The sequence below is a fragment of the Neoarius graeffei genome, chromosome 5 (assembly GCF_027579695.1).
Source record: "Neoarius graeffei isolate fNeoGra1 chromosome 5, fNeoGra1.pri, whole genome shotgun sequence".
NCBI classification, from domain to species: domain Eukaryota; kingdom Metazoa; phylum Chordata; class Actinopteri; order Siluriformes; family Ariidae; genus Neoarius; species Neoarius graeffei.
Window position 1 is genome coordinate 7837569 of NC_083573.1, and position 16672 is coordinate 7854240.

Below are 16672 nucleotides of genomic sequence, written 5' to 3' on the forward strand. Positions count from 1 at the left end.
TCAAATGCAGCTGCTGGGGTTATTAACGGTCAGCCACGCCCACCCGGGTGCCAATCAAAGCTTCTCTCTGAACATCAGGTTGCGGGTGTGAGCGCGCGCGCAGGGACGGGACCTGATTCCCCCTGAAAGCGTGATGAACTTGGAGAGAAAGTGCAGAAGATCCGTGGATTAATAGGAGCTCGATTAAATGGGCAAAACAAACAAATAAATAAATGAAGAAAACAACAGAAAAAAAGTTCTGGACATTTATCTCCTGGAAATATTATGGACTTTCCTGCACTGGATGTTTCACTTCATATTGCATGCACTACAAAAGTACTTGGATATTATTTCTGCTTCTTTGGACATGTGTAATTTTTTTTTGTTTTTAAATTGGAAATCCTAATATTTTCTTGCGAATAACTTTCATCCTGGACAGGATAATGAATGCAGCCCTGTTTCACTCATGCAACAGCTCCACGCACACACACACACACAGGTTAAAGATCTCTTCTTTTCCATGGGATGTGACAGCTCTCTAAATATGACAGCTCGGAAGAATGGAAATGGAGACTGCTTCACACTAAAGGCACAAATAAAAACCTCACTCAAGTCAAACAGAATGTTGTTTCAGAAGCTGAACTGACTGAAAGCCTGCTATCTGATCAACTGGAAGGGAAAATGTGGATCTGTCTAATGTTAAAGGTGAGACCTTTTCTCCAGACCTCCTTAAGTGTCTGCACGTTTTCACTTTTCCTGATCCATTACACCTGAATCAGCTCATTGTAAAGCCCTTCAGGCTGTGAACGTGTGCGTGTGAGGAGTCAAACACGCTGAAATGTACAGTTTCGGAGGATTCAAGGAGCAGGATTGGACTGGAAAAATACATTTGGTGTGTGTGTACAAGAGAATAGTGCTGTGCTACGTTAGGCTGCGTTAACGTGAATGATTGAACATAAATTGTTGTATTGCCTTGTGTGAATGTGTAAATCCTCCACATCTGATTGTGTATGAGCTCAACTAGTAATCCCTTAATTATGGAAAATTATTTTAAACAATGTCTAAAATGACAAGATCTAATGAGTCGCAGCTATAGAAATGGAAAATAACAATTATCCAATACACCCATCAGCCATAACATTAAAACCACTGATAGGTGAAGTGAATAATAGTGATTATCTCATTACAATGGCACCTGTCAAACCAGATAATAGATATCGATATCAATTCACACGTCACCTTCAAAGGTCACACGGTTCTTGGGAACACACGTTCTTCTAAGAACGAGCCATTCATGGCTACTACCGAGATCCGCATGCTCCAGCTCAACGTCGAAGGGCTTACCAGAGCTAAACGTGATCTAATCCGACACCTTGCAGACCAAAACCATGTCAACGTTATCGTCTTGCAAGAAACGCACTCTGAAGATGAAGGCAAACTTACCATAGAAGGGTTCAATACCATTGACTTTATCGCTCACAAACACCATGGCATCGCCTCATACACTCGTGAAGGCTGAACGGCAAACTTGTTCGGAAATCTACCAATGACAGCCCCATTGCGTGGAACATCATTGATGTCGATGGATGCCAAATCGGAAATTTCTATAAGTCCCCACCTTCCTTAGTCAACCAACAGCATCTTCCAAGACTTATGGCACCTGTCATCGCATGCAGAGACTTTAACAGCCGTAACCCTACCTGGGGCTACCTTGACTCCAACCTTAACGGGGAAACGATCTCCTAATGGGCTGACTCACTCGACCTCCATCTACTGTACGAAGCCAAAGACCACCTCTCATTCTATTCGGGCCGCCATAAGAAGTGGACTAATCCCAACCTATCGTTTGCGTCTGCTGACCTAGCTCCTAACTGTGTCCGCACTGTGCTGGACAAATTCCCTCGCTCCGGCCACTACCCGATCATCGTCAGTACTAAAGCCGAAATTAAGATCCAGAGCCTCAATAAGAAGCGATGGAACTTTCGCAAATCCAACCGGGAGAAGTTTGCACCCCTAACAGACTCGTTATCAATAGACCTCCTGAGCCCAACTGCTGTGAAATCATAAGTTTACTCTGCTTTCACTGAGATGCTTTCCTTGGCAGCTAAAGCCTCGATCCCCAGAGGCTGACGTGGCCAATACATCCCTTGCTGGGATGGAGAATGTGAAAGAGCACTCAAAGAGTACAATGAGGCTTGTGTCAGCGAGAAACCCAGGAAGAGTGAGGTGCTCCTGGATGCTCTTGATACTAAGAGGCATACCAGGTGGAAAGACACAGTGGAGAGTATTGACTTCACTCACTCCAGCCACAAAGTCTTGTCGACCATCACTCGCCTCACTGGAAAAAGCATGAAGCCAAAGCCCTGTCCAGTTTCTGCAAACTTTATTGCACCTGCACTTGTTGAGAACCGGAAATGGAAAGATCTAAGCCCTGAGGCTAAAGCTCAGAGGCACTCAGTAAATGCAGAGATTAAATTGGCTTCTGCAGAGCTCCCTTCCTCCAGTGCTCTGTCCAGCCCCATTACCACCCAGCAGCTCTTTGATGTTATATTTTACCTGAAAAATGGCAAAGCTCTCGGTCTTGACTTGGTACACTCAGAGTTCCTGGCCAACATGGGCCTGCGGGCCATTGAGTGGCTCCACCGCTTCCTCTGCGACTGCCTGGATACCCTGACTATTCCTTGCCATCTGGCGACAGGCTAAGGTCACCACCATCCTGAAACTCCGAAAACTGGCAGATGATCCGAAGAGCTACTGACCCATCTCCCTCCTCTGTATGACTTTTAAACTGATGGAGCGGATCATCCTAGTGAGGATAGACGACATTGTTGAAGGTCATCTACCCCATGTGCAAGCTGGTTTCCGTAAAGGTCACTCTACAACAGACCAGATCTGCCGCCTTGTACATGACATTGAAGCTTCCTTTCAGCGCAAGGAAAAAAACGGGGCAATCTTCATCGACCTCACAGCTGCCTACGATACAGTATGGCACCGTGGCCTGTATCTCAGAATACTACTGGACATGAAATTGGTCAAATTCATCATGCCCCTTATCCAGAACCGTTCCTTCTTCTTTGAAATGGCCTCCTTCAGGGATCTGTCCTTGCCCCAGTCTTCATCAATATCTACACTGCAGAGTTCCCACCAACTTGCTCAGAGCAGTCCATCTGTGCAGACGATAGTGCTCTCGCCTTCTCAGAAAAGACCTTTGAGGCCATCCAGCACACCCTCGAATCGGATCTGGCCACCTTATACAAGTACTTTCACAGATGGCATCTAAAACTCAGCGAAACAAAGACTGTCTGCTCCATATTCCACCTTGCAAACCATCTGGCCAAGAAAGACCCGATCATCCGGCATAAGGGCAAAACCCTGAGATTTGATCCACAGCCCATGTACCTTGGTGTTAATCTCGATTGTAGCCTTACCTTTGGTCCCCACCTGAAAGCAGTCGTGGAAGTCTTCCAAGCTGGCAAACCTGATCAAGAAGCTCGCCGGTACCCGCTGGAGTGCTGACTTCACCACCCTTCGCACATCAACACTCGCATTGGTGTTCTCCACTGCAGAGTATGCTGTGCCGGTCTGGGCATATAGTTACCACACCCCAGCCATCGATACTGTGATCAACGATGCCTTGAGAGTTATCTCTGGATGCATGGCTCCCACTTCCACTGCTATGCTGCCTGTTGTTCCAGGCATCCCACCTGATAGCATCCGAAGGAACCACCTGGTTCTCAAACTCGCATAGAAATCCTGCATCCCGGGCAGCCTGGTGTCAAACATCAGCAAAGTTAATACTCAACCGCACCTTAACCGCAAGCACTTTGCTGTGTGTGCTGCAGAGCTTGAGAACAGCACCCCCCTCACCCCTGATTGGATCATGGATCAGTGGTGCAAGGAATGGGAGGGTGCTAATTCCACCTTGCACAATTACATCCCTGAGCTCTCCACTAAACCTGCTGGGCACTCCCTCCCACACCCTGCCTGGGTTAGGCTGAACCGTCTTCGCACCAGTTGGGGGAAAACTCAGGCCTTCCTCCACACTATTGGCATGGCAGCTTCTGAGAACTGCTCCTGTGGTGCCCTCCAAACTGTGAGCCACCCATTTGAACCCTGTCCTGTCTTTGGTGCCCCCAAAGGAACCCTGGGGCTAAAGACTCTTGATGGTACCACTGTCAACTAGCTCTTTCGCCCCAACCTCCCCCTGTGACTCCTGATCGGTTCACAGGAACAATGACGACGATGGCACTGGTCAAGGGGTAAGATATATTAGGCATATAAAAGGGCCAAATTGTGATGGCGAGATGACTGGGTCTGAGCATCTCCAAAATGGCACAACTTGCGGGGTGTTCCCGGAATGCAATAGTTAGTATCTACCAAAAGTGGTCCAAGGAAGGACAACCAGTGAACTGGCAGCAGGGTCATGGGTGTCAAAGGCTCATTAATTTGCATGGGGCACGAAGGCTAACCCATATGGTCCAATCCCACAGAAGAGCTACCTACTGTCGCACAAACTGCTGAGAAAGTGAATGCTGGCTAAAAGGGAAAGGTGTCAGTTCTCTAACCACTGCATACCAGGAACACCCCACAAGATGTGCCATTTTGGAGATGCTGAGACCCAGTCATCTAGCCATCACAATTTGGTACTTGTCAAAGTCGCTCAGATCCTTACGCTTGCTCATTTTTCCTGCTTCCAACACATCAACTTCAAGAACTTACTGTTCTCTTGCTGCCGAATATATCCCACCCCTTGACAGGTGCCATTGTAATGAGATAATTGATGTTATTCACTTCACCTTTTAGTGATTGTAATGTTATGGCTGATCATCATATATGGTCAGTTAAAAATGAATCACTACTGTAATTAAACAATCAATAAAATACAGTTATAAATAAATAAATAAATAAATAAATAAATGTCACTTCTCTTGTTTTGTTTCTGACTCCAGCGTGTTTAGTCAGTGGTCTATTTTCCCATTTCTTCCTGCAACATTTTGTTTCGTTCTGCACAGCTGAGAGTATAAGCAGGAAAACATGACAGAGCGTGCTGTTAGAGGAAAATAATCAATGAAGATGTGGTGTGATGAAACTTGATACGAAGGGCAGTTACTGTTAGCACCTTGAAGTTGATTGCTTTCTAATTACGGCACATCCCGAGATGTTTTATTCCTCTTACACCAAAGCAAATTGCCAGTACTAAAGAACGTAAAGTCTCAGTTACCAGAGGACTGGCCCCTCACTGTAACCCTAGCTGTGTTAGAGGTGAGAGAGCTAGAGAAACGGAGATCAGCGCTGCCCAGTGTGCCTTAAGGGCTTGGTTAGTACCAGGACGGGAGACTGCCTGGGAAGACCAGATCTTGGCACAGGAGGAACTTTGAAAAAGCGTAAAGGAAGAATGACATGGTGTACGTTTTCTTTTGGTTTACAGTTAATGTCGGGGAAAATTTGTGAATCGAGTTAGTTTCTATTAGCATTTTATTATAGTAGCTATAAACAGTTGTTCACCCATTAAAAAAAAACAGCTTGTCAGGTTACAAAGAAAATGCAAAAATGTGCACACTCCTCTGTTCTGAAGACTTTCCCATGATGGAAGCGCCAACACCAAAGACTCCATCCAAAAAAATGTTAAAAATGTTTAAAAAAAACCCGTTCATGTAGCTTATCTGGCCTTCAGAATGTTGCAGAAGTCACGTAACATATTGCGACCGAATTGCTGTCACAGCTGCTGTTATTTAATAACCTAAGTAGCTGTAAATACAGTATTGCCAAATCCTTGTGGTATAGAAGGAATAAAACTGATTTGTTTTAAATTCTGATTTGATTATTTTCCTATAACAGTACACCCCCAAGTGTTTTATATCGTGCATACACGATGATGGCCATCGATATACTCAAATTAATTTGCGAAGTTCATGATTCGAAAACGTACTGCATTCTCATGAATGCCGATGTAATGAGCGCGATGTTGATATTAAGCTTGTTATTACATGCAGGCCCAGAAGCTGAATGGTCAGCTGATATAGACTCATATGAAATGTTGACTTTGGCTTGTCTGCAACTTGTTCATTTCTTAAAATAGCCAACTCTCATACAAAAAAAAAATGTGGGATCAACTGAATGTAAAAAGAATGACATGTTATCTTCTCTGGGCATCTCTCTCTCTCTCTCTCTCTCTCTCTCTCTCTCTCCTGTCTCACTTCTTTTTTTTCTCAGGTCTTGTTTGTCTTGTCTTTTGTGGTTATGAAGGTGTCAGCTGATCTCACCTGCGCTGCCGTGCTAATGCTGGCTTCTGGAAACCACACATGTGCGTTTCATTGCATGTGTGTGTGTGTGTGAGTGTGTGTGAGAGAGAGAGAGAGAGAGAGAGAGAGAGAGAGAGAGCATCTTTAATCTCATATTCACATACATGTCAACCTTTGGTCAATCAAACCTGTATAACCAACCTCCAAAATCCGTATTTCCCTTATAAAATCCTTATAAGATGCAAATTAAAATAATTTACCTAAAATTTGAATGATAATTAACAAAATATCCCAGTTAGGGGCGGCACGGTGGTGTAGTGGTTAGCGCTGTCGCCTCACAGCAAGAAGGTCCTGGGTTCGAGCCCCGTGGCCGGCGAGGGCCTTTCTGTGCGGAGTTTGCATGTTCTCCCCGTGTCCGCGTGGGTTTCCTCCGGGTGCTCCGGTTTCCCCCACAGTCCAAAGACATGCAGGTTAGGTTAACTGGTGACTCTAAATTGACTGTAGGTGTGAATGGTTGTATGTGTCTATGTGTCAGCCCTGTGATGACCTGGCGACTTGTCCAGGGTGTACCCCGCCTTTCGCCCGTAGTCAGCTGGGATAGGCTCCAGCTCGCCTGCGACCCTGTAGAACAGGATAAAGCGGCTAGAGATAATGAGATGAGATATCCCAGTTACTTTTTATGCAGTATTAATAACGATAAACCTTCAGAATGAATACAAAGCTCCAATGTTTGACAAAAACACAAAGTGTCACTCTAATGTTCTGAATTGTACTCCATGACAGCTTTTTTAGCAGTCTGCACCAATACCTCACGAGGTTGCATGTCACAGCAAGTGTCTGTGTTGATCTTGCCAGAGTGCCCATTCAGAATCTTTTCAGTCGCTAGTGAAAGTCGCTCAGGTGGAAATACGTGTTTCAAACAAAATGTTACTTCCCGGTTGGCGGGATTCTCGCAATGCGGTGTGCGCATGATCAAAAGTGGAACGAAGTCTCGCTACCACAAGATAACGCGCGATTTCATAAGACTCTTTACTGGCTGTCTGTGGTGTACAGTACGTTTGTAAATGTTATGCGCTCTTTTATCATCGTGGGAATTGATTATAGCACTAAATAAATATTGAAGTTTTTTTAAAGAATCCGTATAACTTTATTTGTACGCCCGTATACTACGTTTATTGAATCAAATCCGTATAAAATACGGACATTCCGTATAGGTTGACATGTATGTATTCAGTCAGTTAGATAGCCATCCTTACAGTCCTGTCACTGATACACTTTGTAGAGGGTATGGAATAGTCATGAACATTGAGCTAACTTGCTAACACAATATTATATTAGCATATTATCATGATACCAAAGTCCACAATTACTCGTTTGGCTTCTAGTGGCTCTCCTTTTTTGTTTTGTTTTCTTTTTTGTTACATTTAGTTACTCACAATCTCTCGCTCAGTGTTTTCAACAGGGTTAGCCTACATATCAAAAAGCTGGCTAGCGAAACACCTTGCTAGCAAGTCACCTAAGCTGCTGTCTTTCAGGTCATTTTATGATAGCTAGCCAAATTTCACATCAGGAATTACTCGTAGCAACATACAAACACAGAAATTTCAAAAAGGCATACCTTGGGCATCGGAAAGTAAGCTAACGTGACTAATTAGCTAGAAAACCAACTCTAGCAATTATGTAAGCATTCTGTCAGGTCATGCCATGATAATTCACCAAATTTAATAGTATTAATTACTTCTAGCAATGATTATGAATTACATATAAGAACGTTAAAATATCAAAATTTCACAAAGGTTTAGCTTTTGTAATTTTTTTAATAACTGTTTGCTAACTACCTAAATAACTCTATCTCTCAAGTTAAGTCAGGTCGTGTTATGAAAACTAGCCAAACGTAATATCAGGACTTACTTTAAACCTAAGAATCCAAACATTTAATGCTAGCTCGCAGGTTACATAAGCTTGCTGTCAGGTCATGTGATGATAGCTCACAAAATTTAGTATTAAGATTGAGTTATAGCTATTTGTAAGCAGAGAAACTTCAGTTAGGCTTGGCTTTTGGAGAAGAAGAAAAAAACCCAACCAAGATAATGGCTAACTGCTGAACAGCTAATGCTAGCTAGCTAGCAAGTCTGTAAAAGCCATGTCATGATAGCTAGCCAAACTTAACATTCGTAATTACTTCTCGCAACTTATAAACAGTAACTTTTAGGCTTATTTTTTTGTATCAAAGATCAAGCTGACGAACATACTGAACTAGCTAAGCAACTACACAACTAGCATGTTACATAAAATGTCCATTTGGTTAAGTTAGCCAAATTTAACTTTAGGAATTACAATGAGCATCTTACAAACATATACATTTCTTTAAAAACAAAACAAACCAGGCTTAGCTTTTGTAGCTAAGCTGAGTAACAGCTAATTAGCAAGTTAACTAATGCTCGATAATAATATGCAGTTTTAGTAATCAGAAGTAAATGTTAGCTTCAAGACATCAGTAGTTGGTCAGGATGCTATGTTTTCTTGAAAACCTCACCAGCCGACCAGAATTTAGAGCGAGCACTGAAATGAAGATCTTTTTTGTTTTCATTTTTATGTTTTCTAAAGCAACTTCAAAACTATAGAGAACGTCAACAAATATATTTTGGTTCTGTATTGTTGTTGTCATTGTTTAAATTAAAATTGGTCAGCAAATTTGTGTTGATATGGATTTATCCCTATTTTGCTTGCATGTACATGACTTTCTTTTTATTTTGTCTCTCTTTAATCAGTGTACCATCTGGAGCCTGCTAATCACTCTGACACTAATAACTCGGGTATGTGTCATGGTTATAGCTGTTCTCTGTCGTGCCATCCATTTCCTCCCCGATGATAGACTGGTAATCCTTTGCTCTTTGTTTAGGTGTATTTTGCAGAACAGCTATCGATGGCATCGGCACCTGCTGGCCACGCAGCGTGGCTGGGGAGATGGTGTCGCGTCCGTGCCCAGAAATCCTCTATGGAGTCCGATACAACACCACCAGTAAGGAAAGATTTTAAAACATCACATTTTATGAAACACCACCAACATAGCATTTTACAAAGCATACAGGAAGCATTTAGAAACGATGCTGATAACCACACCCTGACCCGACTGCTAAAATTTTTATTTCATATGATGAAGAGCGGGCGCCACGGTGGTGTCGTGGTTAGCACTGTCGCCTCACAGCAAGAAGGTCCGGGTTCGAGCCCCGTGGCCGGCGAGGGCCTTTCTGTGCGGAGTTTGCATGTTCTCCGCGTGGGTTTTCTTCAGGTGCTCCGGTTTCCCCCACAGTCCAAAGACATGCAGGTTAGGTTAACTGGTGACTCTAAATTGACCGTGAGTGTGAATGGTTGTCTGTGTCTATGTGTCAGCCCTGTGATGACCTGGCGACTCATCCAGGGTGAACCCCGCCTTTCGCCCGTAGTCAGCTGGGATAGGCTCCAGCTTGCCGGCGACCCTGTAGAACAGGATAAAGCGGCTACAGATAATGAGATGAGATGATGAAAAGCTACACAATGATTAGCTGTAAAAATAATGTATTTTTTTGATAAAATGTTGTATTAGTGGCGGCACAGTGGTGTAGTGGTTAGCGCTGTGGCCTCACAGCAAGAAGGTCCGGGTTCGAGCCCTGTGGCCGGCGAGGGCCTTTCTGTGTGGAGTTTGCATGTTCTCCCCGTGTCCGCGTGGGTTTCCTCGGGGTGCTCCGGTTTCCCCCACAGTCCAAAGACATGCAGGTTAGGTTAACTGGTGACTCTAAATTGACCGTAGGTGTGAATGTGAGTGTGAATGGTTGTCTGTGTCTATGTGTCAGCCCTGTGATGACCTGGAGACTTGTCCAGGGTGTACCCCGCCTTTCGCCCGTAGTCAGCTGGGATAGGCTCCAGCTTGCCTGCGACCCTGTAGAACAGGATAAAGCGGCTAGAGATAATGAGATGAGAGAGAGATGAGATGAGGTGTTGTATTAGTTTTTCATTACCTCTGCCAACTTTGTTGGAGGAGGTTATATTTTCGCCTTCATTTGTTTGTTTGCTTGTTTGTTCCCAACATAACTCAAAAAGTAGTGAACGGATTTGGATGAACTTTGGAGGATAGGTGGGCCATGGGCCAAGGAACAATTGATTAGATTTTGATGCAAATCCAGATATGTATCTGGATCCAGGATTTTTTTTTTTTACTCTTCCCAACGTAACTCAAAAAGTAGTGAACGGATTCGGATGAAATTTGGAGGAAAGGTGGGGCATGGGCTAAGGAAAAATTTATTAGATTTTGATGCAAATCCAGATATGTATCTGGATCCAGGATTTTTTTTGTCTCTTCCCAACATAACTCAAAAAGTAGTGAACGGGTTTAGATGAAATTTGGTGTACGGCTTTAGTATTATGCTCGCTTCAATTATTTTGATTTTGATGTCGATAATATGTTGCTTGGCAGAGGTATGCACTCTACCGAGTACCCTTCTAGCTTGCAGTGTGTGGTATGACCTTGCTGACATGAAATTGTTCTTCTCATGCACTGTCACTCTCTCCTTCTCATTATTATACAACCCCTGGCAAAAATGATGGATTCACAACACTTAGAGGATGTTCACCCAGCTTCGAAGCAAATAAACAAATCACATATATGACGTAAAACAGCATCAACTCCTTGGCCAGTGCAGAGTCATGATTCATCACTAACTATGTTTCCATTGATCTGCTTAACACGCAATTTGAAATCACAAACTAAAAAACGAGTAATGGAAACACAGGAATTTCGAAAAGAAACTCTCAAATATCGCAAAAACAATTTGAAGCTCATACAGTGGGGCAAAAAAGTATTTAGTCAGCCACCAATTGTGCAAGTTCTCCCACTTAAAAAGATGAGAGAGGCCTGTAATTTTCATCATAGGTACACTTCAACAGTGGCGTGCACAGACATTTTGGGGGGCAAGTGCTCTGGAGGGAAAAAAGGGCACTTTTTTGCGCATGTGGAACACCTTATTATAAAAGTCTGAGATTTAACCCTCCTCTTGTGTTCGGGTCGCCACTGACCCGTTTTAGTTTTTAAAGGTGTAAAACAACCACTTAATGTTAATTTATTACATCAAGGCTTTTTGACTTTGCCAGGAATCTCTAGTTGAACAAAACAGAAAAAGAAATTTTTGTTTTCCTAAATCTGAAAATGGTCTAGCAAAAAATATAATACTTGTGTGCAGTTGTTTCTGTATGCGATGGGCTACTTCACGACAAAATAATTACAGCTTGGGCTTAGAGGGCAAACAATACATCTTCACTCGATTCATGTGTTACCTGGCTGGTGGGGCAGGGGAAGAGCTGACTGACTGCCCGATGTGTTGTCTGCGCTACGACAAGGCCGTGGCTTCCAGGACGCTATGCTGCTGCAACCTCACATTGAATGCACTGCACGCTTGTTCACGTGACAGAGCAAGAGAGACAGAGGTCCGGTGTGTGTGCGGAGGGGGCACACATCGGGACATTATTTTCACACACGCTTTTAATGCCGCGGCTTTTCTAAAAGATCATGTCGACATTGGCCTCAGTAAACTGTAAAAAAAAAAATTCAAAAGGGCACTTTTTTGGACAGAGGGCAGAGGGGCAGGTGCTTGAGCACCACCTCGTGTCTATCTGTGCACGCCACTGCACTTCAACTATGAGAGACAGAATGGGGGAAAGAATCCAGGAAATCAAATTGTAGGATTTTTCATGAATTAATTGGTAAATTCCTCGGTAAAATAAGTATTTGGTCACCTACAAACAAGCAAGATTTCTGGCTCTCACAGACCTGTAACTTCTTCTTTAAGAGGCTCCTCTGTCCTCCACTCATTACCTGTATTAATGGCACCTGTTTGAACTCGTTATCAGTATAAAAGTCACCTGTCCACAGCCTCAAACAGTCACACTCCAAACTCCACTATGGCCAAGACCAAAGAGCTGTCAAAGGACACCAGAAACAAAATTGTAGACCTGCACCAGGCTGGGAAGACTGAATCTGCAATAGGTAAGCAGCTTGGTGTGAAGAAATCAACTGTGGGAGCAATTATTAGAAAATGGAAGACATACAAGACCACTGATAATCTCCCTCGATCTGGGGCTCCACGCAATATCTCACCCCATGGGGTCAAAATGATCACAAGAACGGTGAGCAAAAATCCCAGAACCACACGGGGGGACCTAGTGAATGACCTGCAGAGAGCTGGGACCAAAGTAACAAAGGCTACCATCAGTGCCGTATTAAGCCAATGCGGTGCCCCTGGGCACTATACCTCAAGTGCCCCACACACACACACACACCATCACCACCCTGCGCGCACGTGTTCAGTAACCTCCTGCACACACTCACAAACCTTGCCCTTTGCTGTCAAAAATAGTAGCATATACATAAACAATAGTACATATAAACAAGGTCATTCTTCCTCATTGAAAATTTATTAAGTAGGCTACATCAGCCCATCAAATTCACTGAAAACAACCAACGATATGCATGTAGGCATATTGAAATGTCTTATTCAAAAATGAGCAGCATATATTTGTATGTCTCAATAAAAACCTTCAAAGCATCCATACTCTATTCTATCCATATTAAAATGTCTCAATTCAAAATGTGTATCAATTCAAACAGCATCAGCAATTTAAACAGCATCCATCTATATACAATACAGCATATTCAAATGTGTCCATCCAAAATGTGTATCAATTAAAATAGCATCGATCTAGGCAACATATTCAAATGTCTCAATTCGAAATATAAATATAAATTCAAATAACATCCAGTACGGCATATTCAGATGTACAATGTACATATGTGTATCAATTCAAAGAGTATCTGTTCTGTATGAACCTAGACATGTTCTCCCCATAGCGCAGGATCAGTTGAAATAGAGAAGTGTTCTACTGGCGTCGGCTGCGCTGGGTTGACATCCATAACACCCTCGTCTTCCTTCTCGTCACCATGGTGTGAACTGATCTCTACCTGGCTTAAAGTGGCTTCGCACATCCCCTCCTCCCCGGCTTCAGCGCTGGTAGTGACAGCAGTTGTCGATGTTTTTATTAAAAAAACAATCTAACACTGGAACATTTTTAATTGCAGCTACACGCCTGTAGTCTTTCTCTTTTTTAATTTTCTCTTCGCACAACCACTCAATTGATGTCTGTCCATTTTTCATTTCTACCACGGTTTTGAAAAAATTGATACATTTCACCGTAGGTGGACTGGCTCAACTGACAGGTTGAGGAAAGGGGGGGTTAATGGTCACATAGGCCACTCTTGCTCAGAATTATGATTATTGTTGTTGCTGTTCTTATGAAATTAGTGTTCATAATGAATTATATATGACTATTTAACAATGTCAAGTGTATAACCATTTTAAGTGTACAAACATTCACGAAAAATATTTTTAACGTTTCTGTCATGTGGTGCCCCCCCACTGGCTGTGAGTGGTTAGTGCCCCTGGGCGCTGTGCCGCAGGCCCATATAGTTAATCCGGCCTTGGCTACCATCAGTAACACACTACGCCGCCAGGGACTCAAATCCTGCAGTGCCAGACGTGTCCCCCTGCTTAAGCCAGTACATGTCCAGGCCCGTCTGAAGTTTGCTAGAGAGCATTTGGATGATCCAGAAGAGGATTGGGAGAATGTCATATGGTCAGATGAAACCAAAATAGAACTTTTTGGTAAAAACTCAACTTGTCGTGTTTGGAGGAGAAAGAATGCTGAGTTGCATCCAAAGAACACCATACCTACTGTGAAGCATGGGGGTGGAAACATCATGCTTTGGGGCTGTTTTTCTGCAAAGGGACCAGGACGACTGATCCGTGTAAAGGAAAGAATGAATGGGGCCATGTATCGTGAGATTTTGAGTGAAAACCTCCTTCCATCAGCAAGGGCATTGAAGATGAAACGTGGCTGGGTCTTTCAGCATGACAGTGATCCCAAACACACCGCCTGGGCAATGAAGGAGTGGCTTTGTAAGAAGCATTTCAAGGTCCTGGAGTGGCCTAGCCAGTCTCCAGATCTCAACCCCATAGAAAATCTTTGGAGGGAGTTGAAAGTCCGTGTTGCCCAGCGACAGCCCCAAAACATCACTGCTCTAGAGGAGATCTGCATGGAGGAATGGGCCAAAATACCAGCAACAGTGTGTGAAAACCTTGTGAAGACTTACAGAAAACGTTTGACCTCTGTCATTGCCAACAAAGGGTATATAACAAAGTATTGAGATGAACTTTTGTTATTTACCAAATATTTATTTTCCACCATAATTTGCAAATAAATTCTTTAAAAATCAGACAATGTGATTTTCTGGATTTTTTTTTCTCATTCTGTCTCTCATAGTTGAGGTATACCTATGATGAAAATTACAGGCCTCTCTCATCTTTTTAAGTGGGAGAACTTGCACAATTGGTGACTGACTAAATACTTTTTTGCCCCACTGTATGAGGTGGTTTTACAGATGATTCAGTCAAGCAATATTTCGCAAAATTGAAATGGAAACATGTTGAACTCATTTAAGTCACATGACATGACATGAAGAGCAAATGGAAATGCTACCTTTATGAAAAAAGAGTGCTCTGTAAGCTATCGTGAGAGGAAAAAACCCAGCTTTAATCGCATAATGGAAACACAGATTATTCGTAATTGGGTTTTGTCAAAAATTTTAAACTATCGCTTCTCTTGTGTGGAAAACTTGCAGTGGAAATCCAGCTACAGAACATCACTTCCAATCACCTACACTCCATGATTGCGTCTCATTAGCCCACTGTCACCTTGTTTTCTTCTGTTTAGATGTTAGTGTTGGTTTTCGTTTGGCTTTTCGATAAGGCTATCCCTTTTCATTTAGCCGATTTCTTACAGTTCTGTGATACACGTTGACTCCTAGTTCCGCCCATTTGTTTGACATATTGCTTATTTATTGCAATTATTGCTTTGAGTTTTCTATCCTGATGCTTTGCCGTCTTCCTTGGTCTACCCGGAGGTTGACCTTTCCCTTTTTGCTTATACTCGCACCAAATTTTCAACACAGCTGACCAGGAACAACCAACATCTTTTGCCATATTCCATGAGTTTTCGAATCCTTTCCGTTGTTTGAATTGACAGCGCTTTCGTTTAAGCCGTTTCCTTTCAATTCGCCAAGTCCGAGTGCTCTCTTTGAACTGCAGACTAATCTGCATTTGTAGACTTGCTCTGGTGTTTATTTGAGAAATGCAAATTACAAGACGATTCCATAATTTGTTCCTCGGTGTTGATTTTCCTCGACGATATAAAAGCCATTTATTTTCCTGCTATGGATGAAGTTTGCAGTACTCGTTGTCATGGTAGTCGCCTAACCAAAAGCAACGTTTCAATTAAATTAAATCAACTGAAAATAAATTAAATAAAAGAAACACTCTTGCCATTGGCTAATATTTATCACAATGTATTTCAGATGTGTTTATTTCTAATAGGAGTATTATCTCACATACATTACGAAGTAAAAGCTCTTTTCTGTTCGCTTAGATTTGAAAATTCAGGGTTTTTTTGACTGGATGTCGTAAACAGGGATGGTTTATGTGTGTTCTGAGTTCTCGGTGGATGGGAAATCACTTGAAGGCAGTTACAAAGGCCAAGGGTGGCTGTACAAACTGTTTCACAATATTTATATTGTATAGCGCAAAGGGAAATTAAACTTTTCTCATTTTTTTTACAAGTAATAATAAACGAGCAGCTGTAAAGCCAAGCATACAGAATGTCTTGTTATGATTAATGAATATTATTTCCTAAGGCGAGGCAAACCATTTCACTCGGTTTATCTTCACGTCTGCCTGTCTCATCACTCTTATGATCTTTGACCTGATTGCGTGTGGTGTCATAATGAACTTTTAATCGGGAGTTGTACGAGAGTCACGTGCATGGGAGTGGAGTTTGCAGAAAGTCGAGGGAAGATAGATTGATGTTTTTGGGTGGTATGGATTCTGTGTTTCCTGTTTTTGGGATATGAAACATAATGTATTATGATACAGGGATAACAGGAATAGCAAGCAGAATGTGTATTGTGGTTTATTTTTACTCGAGTACATTAATTAAGTACATATTCAGTACATAGCTAGACTGTTTGTCGAGTGTACATACCGTATTAGAGTAAGTGTGTGTGGGTGAATGATCAGGCACAAAGGTATTCTTCACCTCTTTATATAATTTTACTGGCCATCAATCTCACATAGTAATCACTCCGAGAACGAACACACACACACACACACACACACACACACACACACACACACACACACACACAACTTTCCACTTGTTCTCATAGATACACTATAAACCTACACTAGAACCTACAATGTATCTTCACTTACTGGCCAATTCATACAGTGGTGCTTGAAAGTTTGTGAACCCTTTAGAATTTTCTATATTTCTGCATAAATATGTCCTAAAACATCATCAGATTTTCACAC

The 16672-nt window shown here is 42.6% G+C and overlaps 1 protein-coding gene across 1 annotated transcript in view; it reads left to right on the forward strand.

The window, feature by feature from the left end:
• Positions 1–660: 660 nt before the first annotated feature.
• The window catches only part of LOC132885865 (corticotropin-releasing factor receptor 1-like), a 64550-nt gene continuing 48538 nt past the window's right edge, over positions 661–16672 (forward strand). Inside the window, exons 1-4 of the mRNA XM_060920386.1 lie at positions 661–684; positions 6193–6283; positions 8993–9037; positions 9124–9243. Coding sequence (XP_060776369.1) covers positions 661–684; positions 6193–6283; positions 8993–9037; positions 9124–9243 — 280 coding nt within the window. The remainder of the gene's footprint in view (positions 685–6192; positions 6284–8992; positions 9038–9123; positions 9244–16672) is intronic.